Source organism: Equus przewalskii, chromosome 5 (genome assembly GCF_037783145.1).
Source record: "Equus przewalskii isolate Varuska chromosome 5, EquPr2, whole genome shotgun sequence".
Classification (NCBI taxonomy): Eukaryota; Metazoa; Chordata; class Mammalia; order Perissodactyla; family Equidae; genus Equus; species Equus przewalskii.
Window position 1 is genome coordinate 42,506,486 of NC_091835.1, and position 24,015 is coordinate 42,530,500.

Consider the following 24,015-nt stretch of genomic DNA (forward strand, 5'->3'; position numbering starts at 1 on the left):
TAATATTGTGAGGTTCAGAAGAGCGGCCCTCCACATGTCACATCTCTTTCACTCCCAATAGCATTGCTTTTACCTTTCTCCAATCTCTGCCGCAGCATCACCCTTAAACAAATCCAAACTTATCTGACCTGTCAAAAATAAATAGTGGCCCTGGAGGACATTTGTAAATCATGACAGAGGCCAAGGTCTTGTTTTGTTTTATTACATGTCCCTGACAGTATGTTCAACGTGTCTGTAACCTCCGGGAGCCCTAGCACATTTTAGAACAGAAAGTCTTGCTCTCACTTTTCCAAGGACTTTCAGGTCTGCAGATACTACGTTGCTGTTTTTCCATACGTGGGTAAAAGGACTTTGTAATATACAAGAATAAGATAAGAAAAAACAATCATCCTTCCCAATCAGCAAGGGAAGGCATAAGCAAGATCAAAGCAAGGCCAGTAAACAGAGATGCGACATACTTCAGGACAGACAGGAAAATAATCAGGCTCAGTCTGGGACATCCTTAACATGTGTGTTCTGGATGCTGTCCCCAGACTGATTCGGGATGTCGCATGATCTAGTCTTCAGGACAAGAATTCAGCAGAGAGGACGGGAAAGGAAACTCTATTACAAACCCACCTGTCCCACAGGTTAATGATGTGTTCGTATACATAGAGTACCAAGACGTTCTCAGAAGGATGAACAGCATGGCGCAAAGTACGCCCGGAATTCATAAAGCCTTGTGTGTGAAACCCAGCATTATCTGTAAGTAAAGTAGAAGAGGAACTTCACCTTTCTGGATCACAGTTTCTGTCTCTGAAAAATGGAGGTGGTAATGCTGCTGTACAGTACTTTTAAGATTAAATGAGGCTATATAAAGCCCTTGGCACATAGTATTCATTCAATTACCTTTTTTTAAAGTAAATTTTCTAAATTGCTGAAGCTTAGTATTTTTAAGTACCAAGCTTTTTTTTGATTATAGGAAGCATTTTAAACGGAAAATTTCAGAAAGTTATTACAGGGTTCTCTGACTTCTTAAACCAAAGATAATCAATAATTTTAAGCTCTTATTGATGACCCAACAATGACTATGCAATTTTGCTATACAGGGATGCTTTAAGGCGGGGGAGATATACCTTTTGGGGAGTATATGACAATTTTCCCCAAGTAGTCTTAGACAAGCATTCCTTTCAAGGTCTCCCACTGGTTTTTTCTAATATTTTCAGGACCTTATCATTCTGTTTGTTATTTCTTAATGCTATCAGCTTGCCTACTTGACTCTCATCATGTTTGTTATTTCTAAGCTGTTGTTATCTGGGAAATCAGATAAACACGTATCTCAGACACTACTAGTTGCCCACCAAAGACACGGCCTTAACTTTCTCTCTAGCTCACAGAACTTTGATTTTTAACTGGGTACATTACTGCCCAGGTTAAAAACTAAACTAAATTAAACTTCCCAGCGTCTCTTGCAGCTAGCTGTGGGCACTGACTGCTTTCTAAGGAATGGGCTATAAGTAAAGTATGAGACTTCTGGGTAATCTCCTTAAAAAGGAAAGGGCTTGCCCACCTTCCTGACTTCAATCTGCTGCTTGAAAGTGGACTTCGGCAGCCATCTTGGGCATGGGGATAGAGGCCACACCCAATAAACAAAAAAACGAGAAAGCTTGCAGGAGTTTCCGTCCTGATGATCATGCAGCTACTGTACCACCTCTGAACAAACCACCTAAATATGTTTATGTATCTTATTAAACAGGGTTATTGATACTCTATGACATGTCTAATCCAATTGCCCCACAAGCTTCTTAGCAGTTAGAAGTATGTATAAAATGAGAGTAAATGAGCTCTGAGTTAAAATAAACCACAGTCATTTTAGGGAAAGAATTTTACATCAGTGATTTTTAGCTCCAAGCCCAATTTGGCCTTCTTTGTGGTTCTTGGTTATGTTCTAGATACATCAGATTGTTGAATATGCGACCTCCCCTCTGCCAGGTAAAAGAGGTAAGTCTTTGTGTGAACACATGTGGTAACACAGCAATGAGAATAATGACTCTGTGTAGCCTGTGGGATCCTCACTATTTTAAGTCATAGTCTATAATACACACAAACACACACACACACACACACACACATCTGGCTTTTTCTCAACATACTCAATAATGAGAGAACTTGATATGTAAATAAAACCTATGTAATAATGAACTATATTATAATGACACTCTAATGTGCTATTTTTGCCTAAACAAAAGTTCCTGGTAGATTTTTATTCAATGAGAAAAAAAAAATTGGGTGGGAGTGCTGGAAATGCCACTGGGAAAATTAAAAGGAAGTAAGTATTTGAGTTTTCTCTGTTGATATCCACTGTCAATCTGTGTAGTGAATAGAAGAAGCCCTCACAGGTTTGTTGTAATGATTTAGTGAGATGATATACAAGAAGATTCTCTGTATGAAAATGGTCACTTTTATTATTATCATCATTGGCCATAAAAATAAACTGAAGTTTTTGATCATCAAGTTTTATGTCAAACACTCAATGTATTTTGATACATATTCTCATCTGGACTCCATCTGTGATCTCTTTCAGAGAATTATGACAAGGACCACTTAGAATGAATATGGTATTGTCATGGTGTGGCTTCCATGGCTATTTCTGTTGCTTCCTCAGGGAAGATCTTTCATTTAGAAAAAGAAGACATTTATGGATTTCTTAAAAGTATACAGAACCACTTGACTACTGAGTCTATCTCCTTTGCCCAAACAATAAATGTGCTAGAGTTTCTTAGCAACCATCCTTACAGCCATCAAGACTTTAAAAATGGAATCAGATTGGAAGGAAAAATCTTGTTGATATTCACCAGAGCTAATTCCAGGGAAGCCATATGAAAGGATTCTTCCCAACTTCTATCCCATACTCGACTAATGCAATACTCTTCTTATGCAGTCAACTAAACAGTCTCAGTAGCAGGGAGAATTGGGGAAATGCAACATGTAAAAGTGTGTTATCCATTTCTCTTAATAATGCTCTACTCCATTAGACAGATGTAAATGTACATACATAAATATGTGCTGTATGGATGTATAATACATGCACACATGAATACGTGTATGTACATGCAAGAATTCCACATATGTTCATTTACAAACATAGAAAGCTAGGCAGGAAAGCCCTTAAAGCTTTTAAATGAAAGCTGACTGAAAGAAGAGAGTGGCAGCAAAAGATCAATGAAGAGAACACCCTATAGAGAAAGAGATGGGAAAGAACAAAGAAAGAAAGGTGGAGGGCGGTGTGAAGCAGTAATGAATGAGGAAAAGAAAAAGCCTGAGCAGCGAGGGAGGTAGTAGGCAGCCCCTGGCCGGCTGCTGCTGCTGGAAGCTGGACAAGAGGGAACAGATTTCAACAGCAGGGAGCTCTAATCTGTCAGCAGCAGTTCCTTCATGTGTGACCAGCCGGCCCAGCTTGGGGACTGGTGCCAGTCTGGGCACACTAACCCCACCAGGCCCTCCCAGAAAAGAATATGCCAGTGACAAACCCCTGAAAAGTTGAGGGAAGCTTCCTCTATCCCAGCTCCTGCTGCCACCCTCTTCCTGGATTCTACACATGCCCCTGTCTGCAGTGCTGGTTCAAACCCCTTGGCAACCACTGCTGAAGGTCAGTCATGCTGAACACCCTGCTCCTTCCAAATCCTTCTCAGGTCCTGGAGAATTCTTTCCAGGAGATGACCATCTATGCATCCCTGACAGCTTCCTTGGAGAGGAAACAAAGAGAAAGTCTCAAACTATTATTTATTTAAAATGTATGAGGTCTTATATAGATGCAAAAGCCACAAAACCATCTTGGCTCTCAAGAAGCTCATGTTAGTTAAGCTGACCTCAGCCGGCTGTGGTCCAGCCCTCACTCAGGCTTCCAGCCCATGTCTGTAACCATAAATGACAGCACTCTAGCTTTCTGGCAACTTGCCCCCATCCTTACCCCAACACAGTCAGCCTTTATCTCCTCGTGGGAAAAGAGAGCAGATGGAGAAATGACTCCCACTCAATGCCTAAATAACACCAGCTTCAATTCCCATTAACTGTGAATCTGTACCCTAGTCTAGGTAAGAACCAAGGGAGCAAGAATCATGGGGACATTACCACACCAGGGCAAAGGTTAACAAGAAAGCCCTGGCTGCCTGCCAGCCCTTCTGAGGACATGGTCAAGCAGTTAAGAGGCATCGTGCTCTATGAAGAGTGTTGCTCCTGCCATCAAGAGCATCAGGTTCTGTACCCGACCAGCCTCTGACTGATAAGTGACCACTCTGAGATTTTGTTTTCCCATTTGTAAAAATTCATTCTTCACTCTACTGTCTATTCTGTGAGAATATACATATTGAAAGGGTGGGATCAGATGAGCACCAAGGACTCTTCCAACTCTAATGCTCTGATTTTAAGTGAAGCCGAGATTTCTTTGAAGCTTGGTTAATGTGCAGCACCACGAGGGGCTGAAATGTAGGTCCTTGAGGCAGATCCAGGCCAGATCCCAGCATCACAAAGCCTAAGCTGGGGGTCTCTGGGGCTCAGGTTTCTTAAAAATATGTAAAATGGGGATCATGACTCCTGTCTTCATTCATGCTTTTATCCAACAAATATTTATCAAGTGCCTACATGTTTCAGGCATGTGCCAAGAACACAGAGGTTAAAAAACTACTGCTCTCGTGGAGCTTGAGTTCAACCGAGATGAGTGAGACAACAGAATACTTAAAAATAAATATATACAGTATGTCAGATAAGTGCTACAGAGAAAAATAAAGCAGGAGATGGGGATAGGGAGTGCTTGGGAGGGTGGTAAGTGCAAGGTGCCTCTTAAACAGGGTGATCAGGGAATGTTTCCCAAGGCCATTTGAGTCGATCAGGATTTTTGCAAGGATCAAATTAGCTACCTGCACAATGCCGAGTGTATAGTAAGTACTCAGGAAGGCAACCAACACTGGAGTTAATACTGGAGTTAATAACTTCCTCAGGCTGGCTGACAAAGTCGCTGCTTTTGAGCATATACTTTATGACTCTCTTCTTAACCCTTACCATTGCCACCAACCCACATCCTTTCTGAGGCAGAATCTGTTATTCAGAATAAGGCCTGTCTACTTTTTCCACTAAGAGCTGTTGTCCTACTCTGCTCTTGCTTCTTTCTTCTTCGAGACATCCTGTTCCTTCCCATAGACAATGTACCACCTGTGTCTTCTCTCCCAGCACAGATGTGCATTCTCTCCCCGTCAAAAGTATCCTTAGTGGAATGGAATTCTTTCCCCACTCACTCCCCCTCTTTATCATCCTGCTCTCTCCTCCAAATTGTAAATCGTTTTTTAAAGGAGGAGAAAGAAGAGGAATTAAAAGAGCTGGGAGGAAGAGGGGGAGGAGGAGAAAAATGAAAGAGAAGAAAGAGGAAAGAAACACCATATATGTCATGGGTAACTTTTAAATTTTACAAGTCAGCCATAGATTTAAATAGTGATTAAGGAAAGAATCATGTAAGGGCCTCAGTGTTAAACATTTGAGAATGCTCTCGTGGGTTTGAATTTAAGAGAAAGAAGCAAAGATCACTTACTGAACTGACCATCTATAAATCTTATATGAGGAATGTGAAAGTCTGGAAGAAAACATAAGTGTTTGAATAATCCTCACATTCAGTCATTCTTCCATGAACAGTTGAAGCTTGCTTTGCCTGAATTACAATAAGCATTGGCTATATCTTTTAGGATAGTTATGAGATTCTTCAGTTATTTTTCCCAATTTATATCTCCTTCTACACCACTGAGAAAAGTCTCTTTGTATATACACAGGTGTGTCTTGCTTTATTAAACATTTCATATGAAAATGTAGCTTTCCTTAGACTCTAGTGGATTTCTTTAATCAGGTGGAGGGCCACTATGTGTGCTAGTCCACTTATAACAATGCATCTGCAGAATGTTTTGACTGGTTGACGCATAAATTATATTAAGTGAACCTATAATATATATTTGCCTTACCATAAATCTGCCTATGCTTGGCATTCCATGAACAGGAATAACAACTAAGAGATGGGTAATGACCAAGAAGCTCTTGCTTATAGTGTCTAAAAACTAATTGACTCAATTCCTCATTTACTTCTTAACCTCTGAGCACTTTCCAGACCAAGAGAGTCAAGTGGGCATCCCATGAGATCATTTCAGCTAATACAACAGTTCCAAGGTTGGGGAGTCTGTCTCAAGGTTATAGGAGATACATCATCACAGGTTCACCTCAGCTCCTTGAATAAGAACCTAACAAAGCACCTTTCTTTACCTCAGTTATTCCCATTTCTCAAAGGCTGGGCTAGGAGGAAGATTCTGGTCCTTTTTTTTTTTTTTGAGGAAGATTGGCTCTGAGCCAACATCTATTGCCAATCTTCCTCTTTTAGCTTGAGGAAGATTGTCACTGAGCTGACATCTGTGCCAATATTCCTCCACTTTATATGGGCTCAGCACAGCATGGCTCGAAGAGCTGTGCTAGGTCCGCACTAGGGATCCAAACCCATGAACCCTAGGCCGCTAAAGCAGAGCACACGAACTTAACCACTATGCCACCAGGCCAGCCTCAAGATTATGGCCTTTTGAGGTGGTAACTTTCACCAGGAAGGAAGAATTTTGGGGGCCAGAGTGCAAAACAAATGTTCAATAGGAAAACTGAGGACACTGGGGAAAAATAATTACTCAAGATTCAAAAAAGGTTTGCTATGTTGACATCCAGCCATCTCAAATAGCATCTGCTTTTTCTACAAGTTCCAAAAGTTGTTCTTTATGAAGAGTAGGAGCATTGGGTGCTTAGGACAGAAAGAGAGCCTAGAAGTGACTGGGAGGCGCGCCATCACCTGAGTACAGAAACAGTCTGGCAGAGTATCAGAGAGCACATTGAGAAGGAGATAAGCATTAACTGTTGGGGAAGTGATAAAGGAAAATATAGACATGTGCCTACTAATAGCTAACGATTCTTCTCTAGTTCGGGGTATAAAGAAGGTTTAGACAACTGGCCTGATCACTTTCTAAACACTTGCAAATTATCTGCTACCAAAAGGTTTTCAGACTTTTCTCAGAAACTAACAAGATCCTTTACTTAGAGAATGCACGACATAAGAAATTTTCCAACTCTTTCAATAAAATAAAGTTCTCCATTGGAATAAAACGCACTCCATATGGCTTGGGCTATGGTATAGGACATTGTAATACATTTACTAATAAGGCATAAATCAATGCTACAAAGTTTCAACAGAAAATTCATTCTTATTAGTGTACAAAGTAGGGTTGTCATATTTAGCAAACAAAAATACAGGAGCCATGTTAAATTTGAATTTCACATAAACAACAAATTATCTTTTACTATCAGGATTTAGGACAGACTTATGCTAAAAAAAAATCATCTGTTGGTTATCTGAAATTCAAATTTAACTGAATTCCTGTATTTTTCTCACAACCATGGTAAAAAGCCTTGTCCAGTAGCCTAGAGACTATCTGGAAATAGTCACCATGTCTATAGCTGGCCAAGCTTCAAGGAGTTCAGAAGTTATCAGTAAGGAATGTGGAGTGACACCTGATAAATAACGTTCATCTGATAGTGAACTAAAAATGTTCATTTTAAGGACTCTCTCTAAGAATGCTTATACAGTCATTACGCATCCCTTAACACCTGACACACATTCTGAGACATGCGTCATTAGGCAATTTTGTCATTGTGCAAACGTCACAGAGTGTACTTATACAAACCTAGAGGCATAGCCTACTACACATCTAGGCTACACAGTACTAATCTCATGGGACCACCATTGTAAATGTGGTCTGTCATTCGTTGACTGAAAAATCATTATGCAAGGTATGATTGTATATCCTTTCTTTTTCTAAAAAAAAATCTTCCTTCAGTAACTAGCAAGTAAATCACTTCAATGTGTCTCTCTTTGGGATTCAGGCATATCTTATAACCTCCTGGCCCTCTTCCCTAAATCTAGCCTTACAAACTTCCCTTTTATGGAAAGAAAGGCACAGTCTGGTCAGGTATGAATGAGAGCCCTATCTCCCCTTACAATGTTCCGGGGAGGGCAGGACCTGTTAATGCTCCTGGGTCTTCAGAAGGTGAGAAGAGAAGCCATTTCCTAACTCTATATTCCTAGTGCCATCCTGGGACTGGGTCACTCCCAGATAACTCCTGAGGAGCCCTCCTCCCAGCTGCTGCTGTTGCAGACACAGGAGCAGCAGGCCAAAGGAAAAGTCATCCTCATAAAACAACCAACCATTTCCAACAATTTTATTTGCAAAGATTTCCTGCTGTGGCTAAATGGTGTGGCTGCTTGGTTTGTTATTTAAAAGAGTGACCCTAGTGAGACCAGAGCTCCAAGGGGGGCAAGAGTCTGATTTCAGATGAGGATAAGTGGAAGAAGTTTACACTAAGTGTGCTTAATTGAATTCCATTGATGTTTTGAGAGCACTGTGCCCAGTGATAATAGCTCAAACTGTGGAGATAGCACCTTATACTCCCTGTTAGTCGACCCCCATCCTTTCTGGGTCCTGATAGAAAAATGTGTCAAAATATTTCCAAAAGAGCCTAGAGACTGGATTCAGGAACCATGAGAAGCTGCTTTAAGCAGGTGGGGAAGGAAAAGACAAGAATGATGAGCAATGGATGCAGGTATATGGACAGGGGAGACAGCCAAGAGAAGATGCCCAACAGGCAGTCAGGTACAGAACCCCAGAAAAGTCAGGGAACTAGGGCAGGAGAGAAAGTTCACAGAGGAAATATCTTAGTGAAGAAGCACTTTGGTGAGAGTGAAGACACTTTCAAACACTACACTAAGAAATCACGTGAAGGTAGACTCTTTCTCTCTCTGCTCTCCATTGGTACTCGAGGAATTTATGAATAATCTGTACTGTATAATCCTTGTTCCTTTTAGGACTGCTACACTTGAGAAGATGGAGGTGGGCATTTGTGGCCATAGTGACAACAACCTCTAAGGAAGGAGAACAGAGGACCGAGGAGGGCCACCTTCCTGAGTGGCAACAAGAGATGGTAACAAAGGTTAAAACTAATTGTGATTTTAAAGATATAGTGGCTAGAAATCAGGCTTCAGAGATAACATTTACATTCTAATGTAAAGTAAGCCAAATAGAAAATAATAATAGTCTGCAGATCACTGTTACCTAGAAGAAGTTTTAAGATAAAGGCAGACATTCCTGGACCATATTTATGGACTTTAAGGAGACACCCACTTGATCTCCTTGTGTTGTTTGGCAGGTGTTGTAGTCTATAGTCTTTCACTGTTAGCTTTGGTTTAATGAACAAACGTTTGGTAAAATAATCTGAATCAGATTTGAATTTAACACTAAAAACAGCAGGAGAAAATATAAATGCATAGAACCAAATAAACAAAGTTTTTAAAGGAAATTTCTATTATCTTCCAAAGAGGAGCAGAACAAGAAGGCTCCAGTGGGGTAAATATGCACTGGGCAGTTCAGTGTCTTTTTTTTTTTTTTGGAGGAAGATTAGCTCTGAGCTAACTGCTGCCAATCCTCCTCTTTTTGCTGAGGAAGACTGGCCCTGAGCTAACATCCATGCCCATCTTCCTCTGCTTTATATGTGGGACACCTACCACAGCATGGCGTACAAAGCAGTGCCATGTCCACACCCGGGATCCGAACTGGCAAACCCTGGGCCACCAAAGCAGAACGTGCACACTTAACCATTGCACCACCGGGCCAGCCCCCCGTTTAGTGTCTTGAAGGATGTCATTCATTCATTGCAAGTGTCTTCTCTGTGCCACACACTATGATAGGAGTGAGGGACACAGAAATGAGTTAGAAAAATCACTGCTTTCACAGAACTGACAGGGAAGAGAGATAATAAAGCATGTAATTACAATCGTCTGAAAGAGTGGCTTTCTTGGAAAAGTACAAGATGCAGTGAAGGCATATAACAGGGTGATGTTAGCCAGGGTTCAGGAAAGCCTTCCCAGTGGAAGCAAGGGCGAAACTGAAGCCTGAGAAATGAACAGAATGAGGCAGCTAAAGGAGCATCTGTATTTGTGTATTGGTGGGTAGGTGCACCTGGGGTGGACAATGAAGGCAGACAGAAGAGCCGGATGTGAGAGAGAACATGCTTTCTTCAAATAATTAAAGCAAGTTCAGTATTGCAGGAATGTAGTGGTTAAGGGATAGAGTGGCATGAGACAATTTTGAAAAGATATGGGGGCCCATGCTGTGGAAGACTTTATAAACCACATTAAGGAGATGGGACTTTATTACAGGAGCAATGAAAAGTCACTGAAGGTATTAAGCAGGAGAGTGATGAAATCACATTTTCATTTTAGATCACTCTGGCTGCAACGTAGATTGAAAAAGAGCACAACTGGGAGCCAGAAGATATTTAAGAGGCCCTGCAGCGACGCAGGTAAGAAGAGATGGACTGGGATATGTTACAGGCATGAAATAAGTGGAAGCACTCCAGAGGAAATCCATGGAATGGTGCAAGACTGACTACGAGGTGTCAGGGATATGGAATCAAGGACATCTTGGAAATTTTTATTTTAGGCAACTGGGTAATAGGATGTACCCTTTATAGGTGGTACATACTTGGTAGAAGAGGGTGGGAGGGTTAACAGGAGAGGAGAAAATAGTTCAGATTTGGATATGGTGTGTTCTCAGCCCCTGTGGCATCCAAAGGAAAATATCTAGTCACAATGAGAGATACAGACCTGGGGTTCAAGGGAGAGGTTTCAGCCAGAGATGTCAATTTGGGGGAACATACAGATATTAACTGTATCCTTTGCAATGGATGAGAAAAGATGATCTAGGACAGAACCCTGAGAAGCACCAATATTTAAAAGCAATATATAAAGGAAGAAGAGCATGTCAAAGAGCCTGAGACAAGAGGGAGGAAGAAAACCAAGACAGTCTATACAAACAAACAGTGATAGCTAGGGATGGCAGAAAGAGCCGACTTCAAGGCAGGAGAATATTAGGATTGGATCACAGATAGAGCTACATGAAAACTAGTTTTAGTTTCAACTCTGAATTAGGAGCTTAGCTGAGAGGCTACAGTTCAACCCCCTTCAAGAAGTTAAACAAGCGTAAGTAGGTACATATTCAACCTATACTAGATATACTTCAATCTCTCCATAGTACACTTTCTAGTATTTTATTTCTTAAGCCAGATGGTGGCTACCTGAGTATTTATTTTTCCTGAATACCTTTCTATGTGCATGATACAGTTCATAATAAATTTAAAATAGACGCTGAAAACATATTGTTGAGTGAAAGAAGTCAGGTTACTGAACATGTATAGTTATATTTCCATTTACGTAAAATTATAGATTTATATTCACATAGGTATACATGCACAAGGATATATTTAGAAAGATGTTCACAAATCATTTCAACAATGATTACCTCTGGTTAGTCAGATTTAAGGTCATTTTCACTTTCTTCTTCATGCTCTTCTACATTGTTAGACTTTCTACAATGTGCACACACAGCTGTTTTACACAAATAACAAAACCACAAAAGCACAGAATAGAATCTTCTACCCCACACAATCACATACTACTCCTAAGAGGATGTGCTGCAGTCATGGCTGGACTATGAGGTGAGGTCAGGGGGGCAGAACTCCACCCGTATCTTTTTATTGAATAAACCAGACTAAGAACAACCATGAAAGCTGCCTCTATAGCAGTACCCTTACTCTCAAAGGCAGAGTGAAGAGAAGCAAAGGAGAGAAAAACCACGGGAAGAATCCTCTTCCTGTGCCTACAAACCATGTAATCTATTCTTCATTCTTCTTAGTACAGCAGCATTCCAAAGGTAGGTGGATTGGTCTTCCCTCATTTCTACATCTACTGCATCTTTCACAGTGACCAAGTATGTAGGGATCAGCTCCAAACTGAACCTCTTATCTGCAGCATGACTTAGGACAATTTACACCTACAAGTATTAATCTCTTGTATTGCAAAATGGAAACAATTTTAAAAATCTGCCTAATAGAGGTTGTTGTCTTGAGGATTAAATGAGATCAAATATGCAAAACAGAGCAACACCTAGCACACAATAAGTGCTCAAAAAGTGGGAGTTGTTTTGTATTTCTTAAAACAAGAACATAGTACAGCAAGCTTTGGATCTGAAACACTCCCATTATCATGACAAATTGCCATTCCAGACGCCAGCCTTCAAAGCTCTGCCATCTTGAACTACTCTTCCCACAGTTTCTGAACCTCCAACCCCAGTCATAGAAGCTCTCTGCAAACCTCCATCATCAGTGTGCCCTCTGTTCCATACTCACCTATTTAGCATATTGGACTGGTAGATTCGCTTCTCATGTGTGTTGTAACAACTGCTCTTGGGCTCAGGGATGAAGCTGTGTTCAGACAGCATGTCAGAAGCAGCGGTGGTAATTATGGCAATTCCATCCCTCACTCTGGCAGGGAGGCCATAGTCCCATTCATCATAGGATACAGAGATGAGCCCAGTGGGGAACTCTGAGGGCACTGTGTCTGTATCCCCTGCCACTAGACTAGGCACAATCCACGTATAGCCGTAGCCAGTCAGCCCTACTGAGTTAGCTACTTCAAAAATGTAGGTGGCTTCTTCCTTAGTACAATAAAGAAGAATGATGGGGCTTTGAAGTTTCTTGAGCTGGTTCTGGATCTTAGAATCTCCATCATCCAGGGACATGTCCAGCAGAAGGACTTCCTCTAACTCCCAGCCCACGAAGCTATTCTCAATGGTGCTGCGAATCTTGTTTACAAAGTCCTGGTAGCCAGGGAAGTAGGTGGTGACGATAGAAAAGATGTACCAGTCATACTCTTCCATGATGTTGAGCATTACGGAAGCTTGCTGTTCAATTGATGGGCCAAACTGGAAGAACATTGAGGATTCATCCTAGAACAAGAAAAATGTAAAAAAAAAAAAAAAAGAAAGAAAAAAGAGAGAGAAAATTCAAACCAAAGATCATAAGGAAGAGTTTGAACCAAGTGGATACAAACGTTTGTGTTCACTGTTTACGTTTTCATATAATGCCTTTAAAATTGGATGTGTTTGAATTGAGAACATTTGTAATACCATTCTTCCTAAAACTATCTCCTAGACTCTAGAAAAAAACCAATACAGGTCTACACTTTCCTTATCTGAAATTCTTGGGGCTACTGCAAAACCTAGGGCAGCTTCCTAAAATCAAATATGTTAATATTTCTATAGTAAAACATATAAAGTGGGATAAAGATTCTAAACAGCTTCATGTCAGTTCAGGTCAGGTTTTACCTTCAAGTGAGTTATATAAACACACACACACACTTCCCATTATTCAAACCTTTTGGACTTATCAATTTTGGATGTGTATCACTCAATCAGAGTGAATAATCCAAAATGCCATCCATCTACCCTTAAACCTACCCATGGAGGTGGTATAGGAACGCTGGCCCAGCAAATGGATGGTACTCAGATGTAGTTATTAGGGAGAAGCATGTATAGTACAAGATTTGGTCAGTACATTTTCCATAAAGATATAACTGTTAAATTAATAGCACATTTAGCTTTCTCTTTATCTTCTACTTTGATAATGAGATATTCAAGTTAGAGTAAGGCACAAACAGTATATCTAAGCCACAAGTTAGAATGCCTTGTATTCAAGCTTATATATGATTAAGCTTTATTTGAGAGCAACAAATAGAAGACTGTTCTTTCTCTTTTTTTATATAATGTCTAAAGTCTCGGTCTGACCTGTGTATTACACACATAATCCTCTGTCAATTCCGAGCATCTTATGTTTTCTCCCTCCTTTTGAGGGAGAAGCCATTTTAAATTTCTCCCATTTTCAGCTGTATTTCACCTGCTGTTCTGAGATGTTAAGCTCTGCATTTTATCTCCACCTTATAGCTAGAAGAATCTGAAACCACAAAATAAAGACCCTCTCACCCTGTCCTCTCTCAGTCCATTTTCCCCTGACTTCCTCCTGGGTAATGGCATCTCTTTTCCTGGTCAGTGCCCCCTATCTTCTATCTGATGGTTCATCTCCATTGTATAACAATCCAGGCTAACAAAATTGTGTCTTTCTCAAAGTGGCAGTTCTTTTCTATCCCCCAGACTACAGCTTCAAAGTACAGTTACAAGAGACCAGGCTTTTAAACAAAATTATACAGTGATTTCTTAGTTCAGGAACATATTGTTGCATAGCTGAGAAATTGCTAAGTATTTTGGGGGCATCTACTATTGAAAAAAATACAGGTTGGGAAATATCCAGCTCGTGTCCAAAGACCCTGATTGGGCAATGAAAGCTTCCAGCCCCTCAGCTCTGCCAGAGCTTCTTGCTTCATGTGACTTAAACTTTTCACATTTCTCACAGGCTATCCAGAATGTAACAGTAGATGCTTAATCATTTGAGGGTGATTCTTTCTGTTAAGGGTAAAATGGTGCTTATCATGGCTCCCTCCCCTGGCTTAAACATACAGTCAAAGAGGAGCCTCATAGGACCATGCAATTCAGAGAAGTAGAGAGGGTTAGGTACTGAGAATTGTTTGGGATGGGAGTGGGAATGAATTCAGAATAGAATAATGATTTCATACTTGTACCTTCCAAACCTCAGCCAGCCCCTGCTCCTGGTCTTCTCCAACTACAACAAAAGCACTGCTTTTCAGGTGAAGCTGACTTAGTCCTTAGGTTACAGGATATAGTGGCAATCCAAGACAACAAAGCTTAATTATATCAAGACTTGTCGGGGGCCTACAGAGAGCCACAACAACAGAAAAGGAAGGCCAGCTACAGAATAACCCACCCAGAAGGGCTATTGCTTTAAAGAAATAGCCATTTGTTTTTCTTGTTATCTTTTCAGCTAAAGGGAATTTTGGGGATTCTCAAATGAGGCATCACTTGAGTTTTCCCAAGCTCAATGGATATAACAAAGTGACAAAAGCTTCCAAACATACCTTAAAATGTACAGGCTTAGGATGAAAGAGACCCCAATTGTAAACAAATTAAGTCTACCCATTCTATGAAAAATGAACATAGCTTATCACAAGGAGGTTCTTGAATACCCACAAAGTTCCATCTACAGTGAAACCACTGCTAGTACAAATACAGAGCTAGAAGTAGCTTTGAGAAAAAACCCATGCAGGCCCATAGTAAATGAGCCCATGCTCATGACATCGAATTTAAAAGAAAACCACTATTTTATATACCAACCTGACCCTCTCTTAATCTTCTCTTGAAACTCTTTCACAATTATAAATGAGCTCCTAAAGAAACTGCCAGCTACTACATGAAGAAAGCCAATGTATGGTGAAAGTAAGAAAAGAGAAATATTAATATGGTTCCATCTTACCCCCACCACAGCCTCATCTCACCTTCTAATTCTGTCATTCTCCACAATCATCCTTTGTCTGACTCCTCTGCTCCCACCAATGTCCAGTTCAACCATTTTATCCTGCCAATCCTTCATTAAATAAGGATGCCTTACATGACCATTTTATCTGTGGCACCAAGAGGAGGTTAATGAAGCCAAAACAGAAATCAAGAGACAGAGTTATAGCTTGGGCAAACATTTCCCAGTATAATGAGTGGTCCAACCTTATTAATTTAGTTGACAGATCAATCTGGTGTACAGCAATTGGTAATGGGACGGCTGTTTTTCAACAAAGCTTTGGGCTAACTATTAGTTGCAAGCAGTGACAGGCTTTGCAAATTATGGTCACCGCCACAAATCAAAGAGCAATCTTCATGTGTGCATGGAGTGGAAAGGACTGGTGGCCACGCATCCATCTTTGCAGGCACCCAACATGCATTGTGATCACCACAAGAAGTGTCATCTTCTAGGATGTACAGGGAAATAATTCAGTTTGCAGGTCACTATGCTTCCCCACTTACACTTTTATCTCCTAATGTCATTACCAAATGTTGATGTGTAAGGGTCCTTGGAGCAGTCTCTTCCTCCTAGTGAAGATTCCCAGTCAAATTTATTGCATAAATGTACTTCCTCAACTTGCCTTGAGAGCATCTTTAAAGCATTCCTATATGCAGGGTCACCATGACTGAGATGAGCAATTAGAACAGAGCAGGTGTCAATTATACATTATACCCCATCAGTCTAGAATGCTTATATTGCATTAGGGAGTCGTGCATTGCACCTCATCACTCTGACGTGCATACTGTTTATTTAATAGTAAGAAGAAATAAAAACAGGTACTTTTTCATTCTATTGTCTGTCTCAGAAAATAACTGCCTAAAAAACTAGCAGTACATGAGATTTTTCCTCTGCATCACCCAGATCCCCTATAGATCCACTTCAGACGTAAAGGATTAATTATTCCACCTGCTGATAATGCCCCTAGAAAGTGGTTTCAACTGTCAGCCCACTTTGGGAACTGCATGAGCTGAAGAGAACCACCTCACCCAAAGTCATGTCCCCTCCCCGGGTAAATGGCTCTGAATGACTGGATGTCATGAAATATAAAGACCTGGTCCTCTTGCCCTCACTCTGAAGGAGCAGCCTATCTTCAGAGCTTCCCACAGGGTTGGCTGGAGCGTCCATCAAAACTGCATCACACCTGTACTTCTCCCTGTGCTCGTTGCTGCCCAATCTTCCCTTCATGGCGTTGATATCAAGAGCACTCCCTAATAAACCTCTGGTACACTAAACCTGGTCTCAGACTCTGCTTCCCATGGAACCCAACCTGAGACTCTAGCCATTTCCATTTTTACAATATGAAAAAGATATGGCTTAAAAGAGAACATGATATTCATTTTCAAATACAGAAATGACTTCTATGATAGAAGGTAAGACTTTGCCCATTAGCTCCACAGGAGAAAACTGGAAGCAAGGTGTAGAAATATTAAAAGGTATTGTTTGGCTCAATATAAGAAACATATCTGCAATAATTATAGCTATTTAAAACTGAATGGGCCTCATGAGGTAGTGAGCTCTCTGTTGCTATAAGCATTCAAACAGGAACTGGATTATTATCTGGTAAAAGGATTCTCCCCAACACACTGTCTGGAAAATGTCATGCTCATCTTCAAGACCTAGTTCAAATATTAATTAGTTCTCTCTCCCCTATGCTTTCACAAAATTTTTGATGTGCCTCTATCATAATATTTATCACACAGGAAGCATATACGCCTGCCTCCTCCCATTAAAAACATACGTTTCTTAAGAGCAAGAACTGTGCCTTATTCATCTATGGATCTCTAGGTTGCAAATGAAAATTTTTTAAAATATTTATTGTATTAATATTATAAAGAAAATTCCTTTATTGGGTGGGAGATTAACTGAAATGGCCTTGACAGTCTCATCTGGTTTCTATGCTGATGATACATATCTACTTCATAGAAACAAGGGATGCCTGAATAGTTATATATAAACTGGGCTTTTATAAAATGTGAGGGGGATCCCCCTTGAAGCCAGCCAGAGAGGCAGAAAATGCTACCAGCCACTATTTTACTGCTCTCTGCAGCAAATTCCTTGAAAGCATCATCTATACTCACTTCCTCCAATTCCTCTTCTCCCATTCTCTCTTACACTAAGTCCAACCAGACTTTTGAATCCACTACTCCTCTAAAATGATTCTTGTGAAAGGCATTGGTGACCTTGATATTGCCAACCCAACCTCCACATGCAGACATTTTTACCTATAAGTAGCATTTGACATGGCTGATCACTAGCTCCTAGACATGCTTTCTTCCCTCGCTTTCCAGGGCTTCGCATTCTCTTGACCTTCCTCCTGCCTTAGTGGTTGCTGTTTCTCTGTCTCCTTTGCTGGTTCCTACTCTTCCTTCTGACCTTTTGAAGCCGAAGCCCCCAGGGTCAATTCTTGGTCCTCATATTGTTTCTGTTGACAGTCACCTCCTCACAGATCTCAGTCTCCTGATTTAAACTCATTTAAATGCCAATCGCTCTCACACATCCTTCTCCAAAACTTCAAACTTATATATCAAACTGCCTATTCCACAGCTCCACTCGGGTATCTTTGAACTATCTCCAACATTTCCAAAAGGAAACTCAGCCTTTCCCATTTCAGTTAAAGGTGACTCTCTCCCTCCAGTTCTAACTCCTCTTTTTCTCTGGAAACCTATATCCAATCAGTCAGGAAACCATGATTGCCTGACCTTCAAAGTGTACCTAGAACACCACCTTTTCTCATCAGCTTTGCTTGAGCCGCCATCAACCTTCACCCAATCATTGCGAGAGCCTCTGACGGGCCTCCCTCCTTCTACCCCAGCCCCCTACAGTCTATGCTCAACAAAGAAGCAGGAGGATCCTTCCTTCTACCCCAGCCCCCTACAGTCTATGCTCAACAAAGAAGCAGGAGGATCCTTTTAAAACTTAAATAATAAGATGTTACTCTCTGCCCCAAACGCTCAATCGCTTCCCAACCCACTAAAAAGAAAAAGCCAATGCTGTTGATTTGAACCGCAACTATCCCTCAGATCTCACACCCCCAGACTCTCCCTCTCACTCTCCTCCATGCACTCTCACCTTTCTTGAACGTACTCGCACGTTCCTGCCCCAGACCTTTATTCCAGCTATTTCTTCCACCTGAAACACTTCCTCCAGCTATCCAGGTATCCACAAGCCTAACACACATACCTGTTTCAAGTCTTTGCTAAAACCTCACCTTCTCAACAAAGCCCAATCCTGACCCTGTAATGCAATACTAATGCCTGCCCTTTCCTGTCACAGGAACCCCCTCAGCCTGCTCCACTTTTTCGTTTTTTCCATAGCATTTATCACTATCTAACAGACTACACGATAGATTTATTATGAACTTACTGCCTATTTCTAACTAGAGTGTAAACACCAACAGGCCAGAAATCATACTTGTTTGTTCATTGCTGTAATTCAGCACCTAGAATGGTGCCTGGCCCACAGTGGGCTCTCAGTAAATATTTGTTGAATTAAAAAAAATATGGTGGGGCCCAGCCCAGTGGCGCAGCGGTTAAGTTCGCACGTTCTGCTTCTCAGCAGCCCGGGGTTTGCTGGTTCAGATCCCAGGTGTGGACATGGCACCACTTGGCATGCCATGCTGTGGTAGGTGTCCCACATATAAAGTAGAGGAAGATGGGCACGGATGTTAGCTCAGGGCCAGGCTTCCTCAGCAAAAAAGAGGAGGACTGGCAGTAGTTAGCTCAGGGATAATCTTCCTCAAAAAAAAAAAAAAGGTAATTCATTATTTAAATCTTATTACTTTATAGCATCATAGGGATTATGATCCTGATAGGACATTATTGTAGTTTCAGATTAAATAAATTTGATTTTCCTTCTCGTCCCTCCTCTTAGTATATGAGTAAAGAAAATTCTTCTGTTCACCTTCTAAATTCAGTTCTTAAGGAGGATCTGTGTCTGATAAAAGGCTAGAACTGCTAGACTTTCACTGAAACCTTTCTCCACTACCACTAGATTTAGAAGGCAAGTGTAGAAATGGTGGGGTGAGAGGTCAGGGTTACCCCAGTTGCCCCAAGGGAAAGTCTTGGATATTTCTTCTTTACTTCTTCCACACTGAGCACAGAGTAAAAGCAGAATATGGGGACAAAATCTCTTTCTCTCCCAAAATAAAGGAAGGATTTTCTTTACCTACCTAACTCCAAGAGATTCCCTCTTTGGTGACTATAAATTCTCATTCTACATCATCATTTTTCAGGTGACTAAGGGTGGTGTTAGCTATTTAGGGTGTGTTTGAATAGTGTCATAATTTTGTGAGCAACGCCTTGCAAGACAGGGAAAATGCCCAATATTCTCCAGCCTTGCCATTAATCAGAAATATCATGACTGAAACACACAATGGAAGCTTACTCGTGGAGAATCATGACCTTTCCTGCCTGTTAAATGCCAGATCCATTCTTTTTTTAAACACTTGCATTCAAAGGAGAACACTCTGGGTTTTCAAAAGTCCATGAATGGAAATTCAAGCAGATTCGCCTAGTATAACAGCCATTCTGGAAAAACCAAATAACTTCCACAGAAGCTAGCATTCTTTTTCTTATGTATTCTTTCAGAAGATAACTTTGTTTTTTCCTTAAATTGTGCCCCATTTTACTCCCTGATTGAGTCTCCCTCTTGGATGTGCTTCAATCACCAAATTTAAACCTGAGCTGAGAAACAAACTAAAGGTATTCATGTTGAGAATGTCTACAAGGTTCTTCCGAATCTAGGTCTCAGAGACTTTTATAGCAAGAAGGAAGCTTATAAACAACAGACAGGGCAAGAAGAGGGAAGAATAAAAGGCAGATCCTCTCTCACCAGGATACCCAAATGAATTATAGAATTAAGTGAGAGGGCAAAGGGCCTGGCAAATACTAAGAGAGTTTCTAGAATGTGTGTATGCTCTTCTGTTAGGTATCAGGACTGCCAAAATTTTAACAGGGCTATTTCATCTTAAATGAAAATTCCTCTTTATGGCTCCCCATTATGCCCATCAAAACAACTCTCAGATAGATTGACTTGTATTTTTATTAAGAGGTTCTTTTCTATAAAAGAGCAAGCTGACAAGTTCCACCACAATCAAATTCTGTGGCTGAATAAATGTGCTTTTAAATAAATGTAAGGACGTGGGGGAATAGGAAAAGTTTTTAAAAAATAGATAGAGAAAAATAGCATAAATATTAAACTAACAGTACTAATAGGCAGTAAGATTATCAATATCAGACTAAACTTATTTAGACAAGTTTACAAAATCAAGTGTGTTCAACACTAATATAGATCCGGGCATTTCATGGGATGAAAAGAAGGACATCATAAAACTGAATCAGAAAACCAATGGAGAACAAAAATATTTTATTAGGTATGAAACACTAAATCCAAAACTGCCTATGCCATCAAACTGCTTCCATTTAACTTAAGCCAAGAGGGTAGAGTTTACAGAATTATTATTATTATTATTATTATTAAAGAACAGGGTTAAGTACAAGTCAGTGATGGTACTTGATGTACTAGCAGCATTTTTCAGAGTAAAAATGTTGACATTTGTCTCAAGTAAATTAACATTCTGATCTCTTCATACGTGTTTGATTAGAACATCACGTTCACATACCAATGGGAGTGGAGAAGTGGGGAGGTGCTGAGAGGGAAAGGATAGAAAGGACACAATACTTATCAAGCTATGAGTGCTAGTACCTCATTTGTTGCTAAAAATAACAAAAGTACTGGTTCTAGATGCAGTGATTACATTCATACATGTGGATCCCTGGAAAATACAGAGTTCTTTGTCCTTTTGTCCCTGCTCCATATAGAAAGACTAAACATCACTGAATTTAGAATTTGGACCAATCATGCTCCCTTGGCACAGGTTAACAAGCCATTGTCTCCAATGACAGGAAGAAGTTTTCTGAGAAAGTTTTTCTCACTAAACATCCAGTGATTGGTTTTCCTAGGTCCCTGGACTGGAAAACTGATCACTACTTCACTCACAGTGAAGTATGGCTCTTCATAATAAACACAGCTTTGAATTTATTCATATCTTTCAAATAAATTTGGTGCTCTGTCTAAAAGAGACAATGCTTTTTGAAGGCCTCCAGAAATGAAAATAAAATTTCATCCAGGCAGATTAAAAATATATTTACTTATCTTTAACAGCTTTTCAGCACCTGCCTGTCTCAGACTCACTTGATTGTAAGACTTGGAACTTTAGCCACCAGGCACTGCCTCCCAACCTTTAAACCAAGACTGGGCAAGTACCATCCTTTCACCAACATCTTCTAAAGCTGACTAGGCTGCTCTAATCCCAGTATTTTGTGCACCTGCCCTTAACAGTGAGATGATTAGCACATTATTAGTGCCAACAGGTTTATGTTGATTTGTCCACTATTATATCAAACCCCTGCATTCCCAGTCTGAATCACACTGAGTGGGTTATTTGGTCTAAAATAGGTTTCTCGGAGCTTGCTGGCCCATATTCTATGGCAGGCAGCCACATGGCAAAGTTAAGTCCAGTCTTTCCCAGCTCTCTGACCATCCCTAGACTCATTGTTCAGATTCCAGTATGCCTGGCCTACAATAGAATGAAAATGGAGTCCAGTGTTTGATTGGATGCATCCAACTTTGAGATTTTCTTTGTTCATTTTATATTGAATATTGCTCTTTTCCAAAATTGTTAAACTCTTACTTTCGCTATGCCTCATTTACGGATGATGGTTATCAGCAGTAAAAATGGATCTTTAAGAGTTCAGAGTTCCTAATTGCTTACCCTTCATTTTCTTTCCTTCATGCTCTGGGGGGCATGGGTATATGGAGTCTCCTTGAGAGTACAACACAATCTACTAGAATTGATACCCACCTCCTAACCTGAAACAGGGAGAATCACACTGAAACTATTTTTCTGACCACAAAGTCTTGTCCGTTTTCCTAGAAAACAGCCTATCCAATTCTCTCTCCATACACAGAAGGAATGTTTGGCTTAGAAGGTACCGAATGCTGTGGATCCAGCTTCCAACACAGACCAGGGTCACTCTCTCTGGCCCAGCCTGTCCCCTCTGACTTAGCAGTACCAACCCTGCCAACATCCCCAGAAACCATCTTGTCACTCCCGTAGTCAGCACTGCCGCCCAGGCTGAGGCTTCTTCCTTCTTTGCCTCCCTTTTCCCGCAGCCCTAGTTCCACAGATAAACACCTCACTGGAATATCCTAAGAGGCCTACACTCTTAGCTCAACCAGTGGTTCCATTCTCTCCACTGGGGCCTTCGGGAGCTGAAATGCTATCCATATCTCAACTTGACTCTGGAAGATTGGCCAAGCAGGGATAAGCAGTAGCCATTGCTCAAGGGAGATATCAAAGTCGGCAAGATCTTTCCTGCAAATAAGAACTTGACAAGCAAAGGGATGGCCCGTCTATTCATTTCTATTTTGAAGTTTGTTTGTTTTTAAGCCACATTCAGTCGTCTCCAACATTTCTATAGTTCACAGCATTCCACTTGAATACTCTTCCTCTGATGGAAGCATGCAAGCAGAAAAAGGAGCTCTTTAAAAGAAAATTCCAATCAGCATTTCAAACAGAAAGGAGCTCAGAGCTCATCCTTTCACCCATCCTCATCAGAGTCTCTGGAGTAAAGAGCCATTGTTATAATCAGATGTAGCCTTTATTAACCTCTAATCTGGATCCTTCACAGTGGGGCCCTTGCCTATAGATGAATCATTCCAGACGAGTATGAGTCTTACATACAGTCTCATTATCTTTAGAACTGCCAGTAAAGCACCTCTGAAGCTATCAGGCTCATATTAGCTGGTTGTGAATTCTCATCCACGCTAAAAAAACAAAAAGGGGGCAGCCTCATGGCTCAGCAATGACATTCTGATGTTAATTTGGTACAGCTGAAAGGTGCCCATATGTTGATCTTTTATAAGCACAGCTTAAACTCTCTGTTAAATAACGCCAGCCCAAGATCTCAAAGAACAGACATTAACTAGAATGGCTTGAGAACACTCTAGTCCAGCTCAGAATAAGACCACAATTAAACCAGTTTGGGAGAAGGTGAAGTGGAACTAGATTATTTTCCAAGTCTTCAAAGAAAATTCCACAATTTTCCTTAGTTACACATGTCAATGAGTCCAGCAATCCTGACCTTCAGAAATCCTTCCCTATGTCTGTCTACCTTGATTCTACCATGTTGCAGAGTAAGCCCTTTGGCTCTCATGCTTTCCTCGGTGAAAGGCACACAACAGACCCTCAAAAATTTTATGGAATTAAATCAAGCTGAGGTCAAGATGGACAATGGTTTGTCAGCACCTTGTGTGTAAAGATTAATATTATGCTTAATCTCAGCCTCTTTTTCCTTAGTCCCCCTTTCTTTCCCACTTATTATGGTTCTTATTACAATATTTATTGAGTTGCTTACAGTGTACTACATGCTATATATGCATTATGTCAAGTAATTCTCATATCCCTACAAAGCAAGCCCTATTACTCTCTCCCATTTCACCAATAGAGAAAGCGGGTTTTAGAGAAGTTAAGTAACTCACCCAAGGTCACTGCTGGTTTGAGAACCTTGCAAGATCTGACTTCAGAATGCATGCACTCAACCACAGCACCACACA

The 24,015-nt window shown here is 40.7% G+C and overlaps 1 protein-coding gene across 2 annotated transcripts in view; it reads right to left on the reverse strand.

Annotated features, from left to right (window-relative positions):
- Positions 1–24,015, reverse strand: part of GRIN2B (glutamate ionotropic receptor NMDA type subunit 2B) — a 402,656-nt gene that overhangs the window by 163,973 nt on the left and 214,668 nt on the right. For both annotated transcript variants that reach the window (XM_070619140.1, XM_008518527.2), the window contains one exon: positions 12,286–12,884. In XM_070619140.1, coding sequence (XP_070475241.1) covers positions 12,286–12,884 — 599 coding nt within the window. The remainder of the gene's footprint in view (positions 1–12,285; positions 12,885–24,015) is intronic.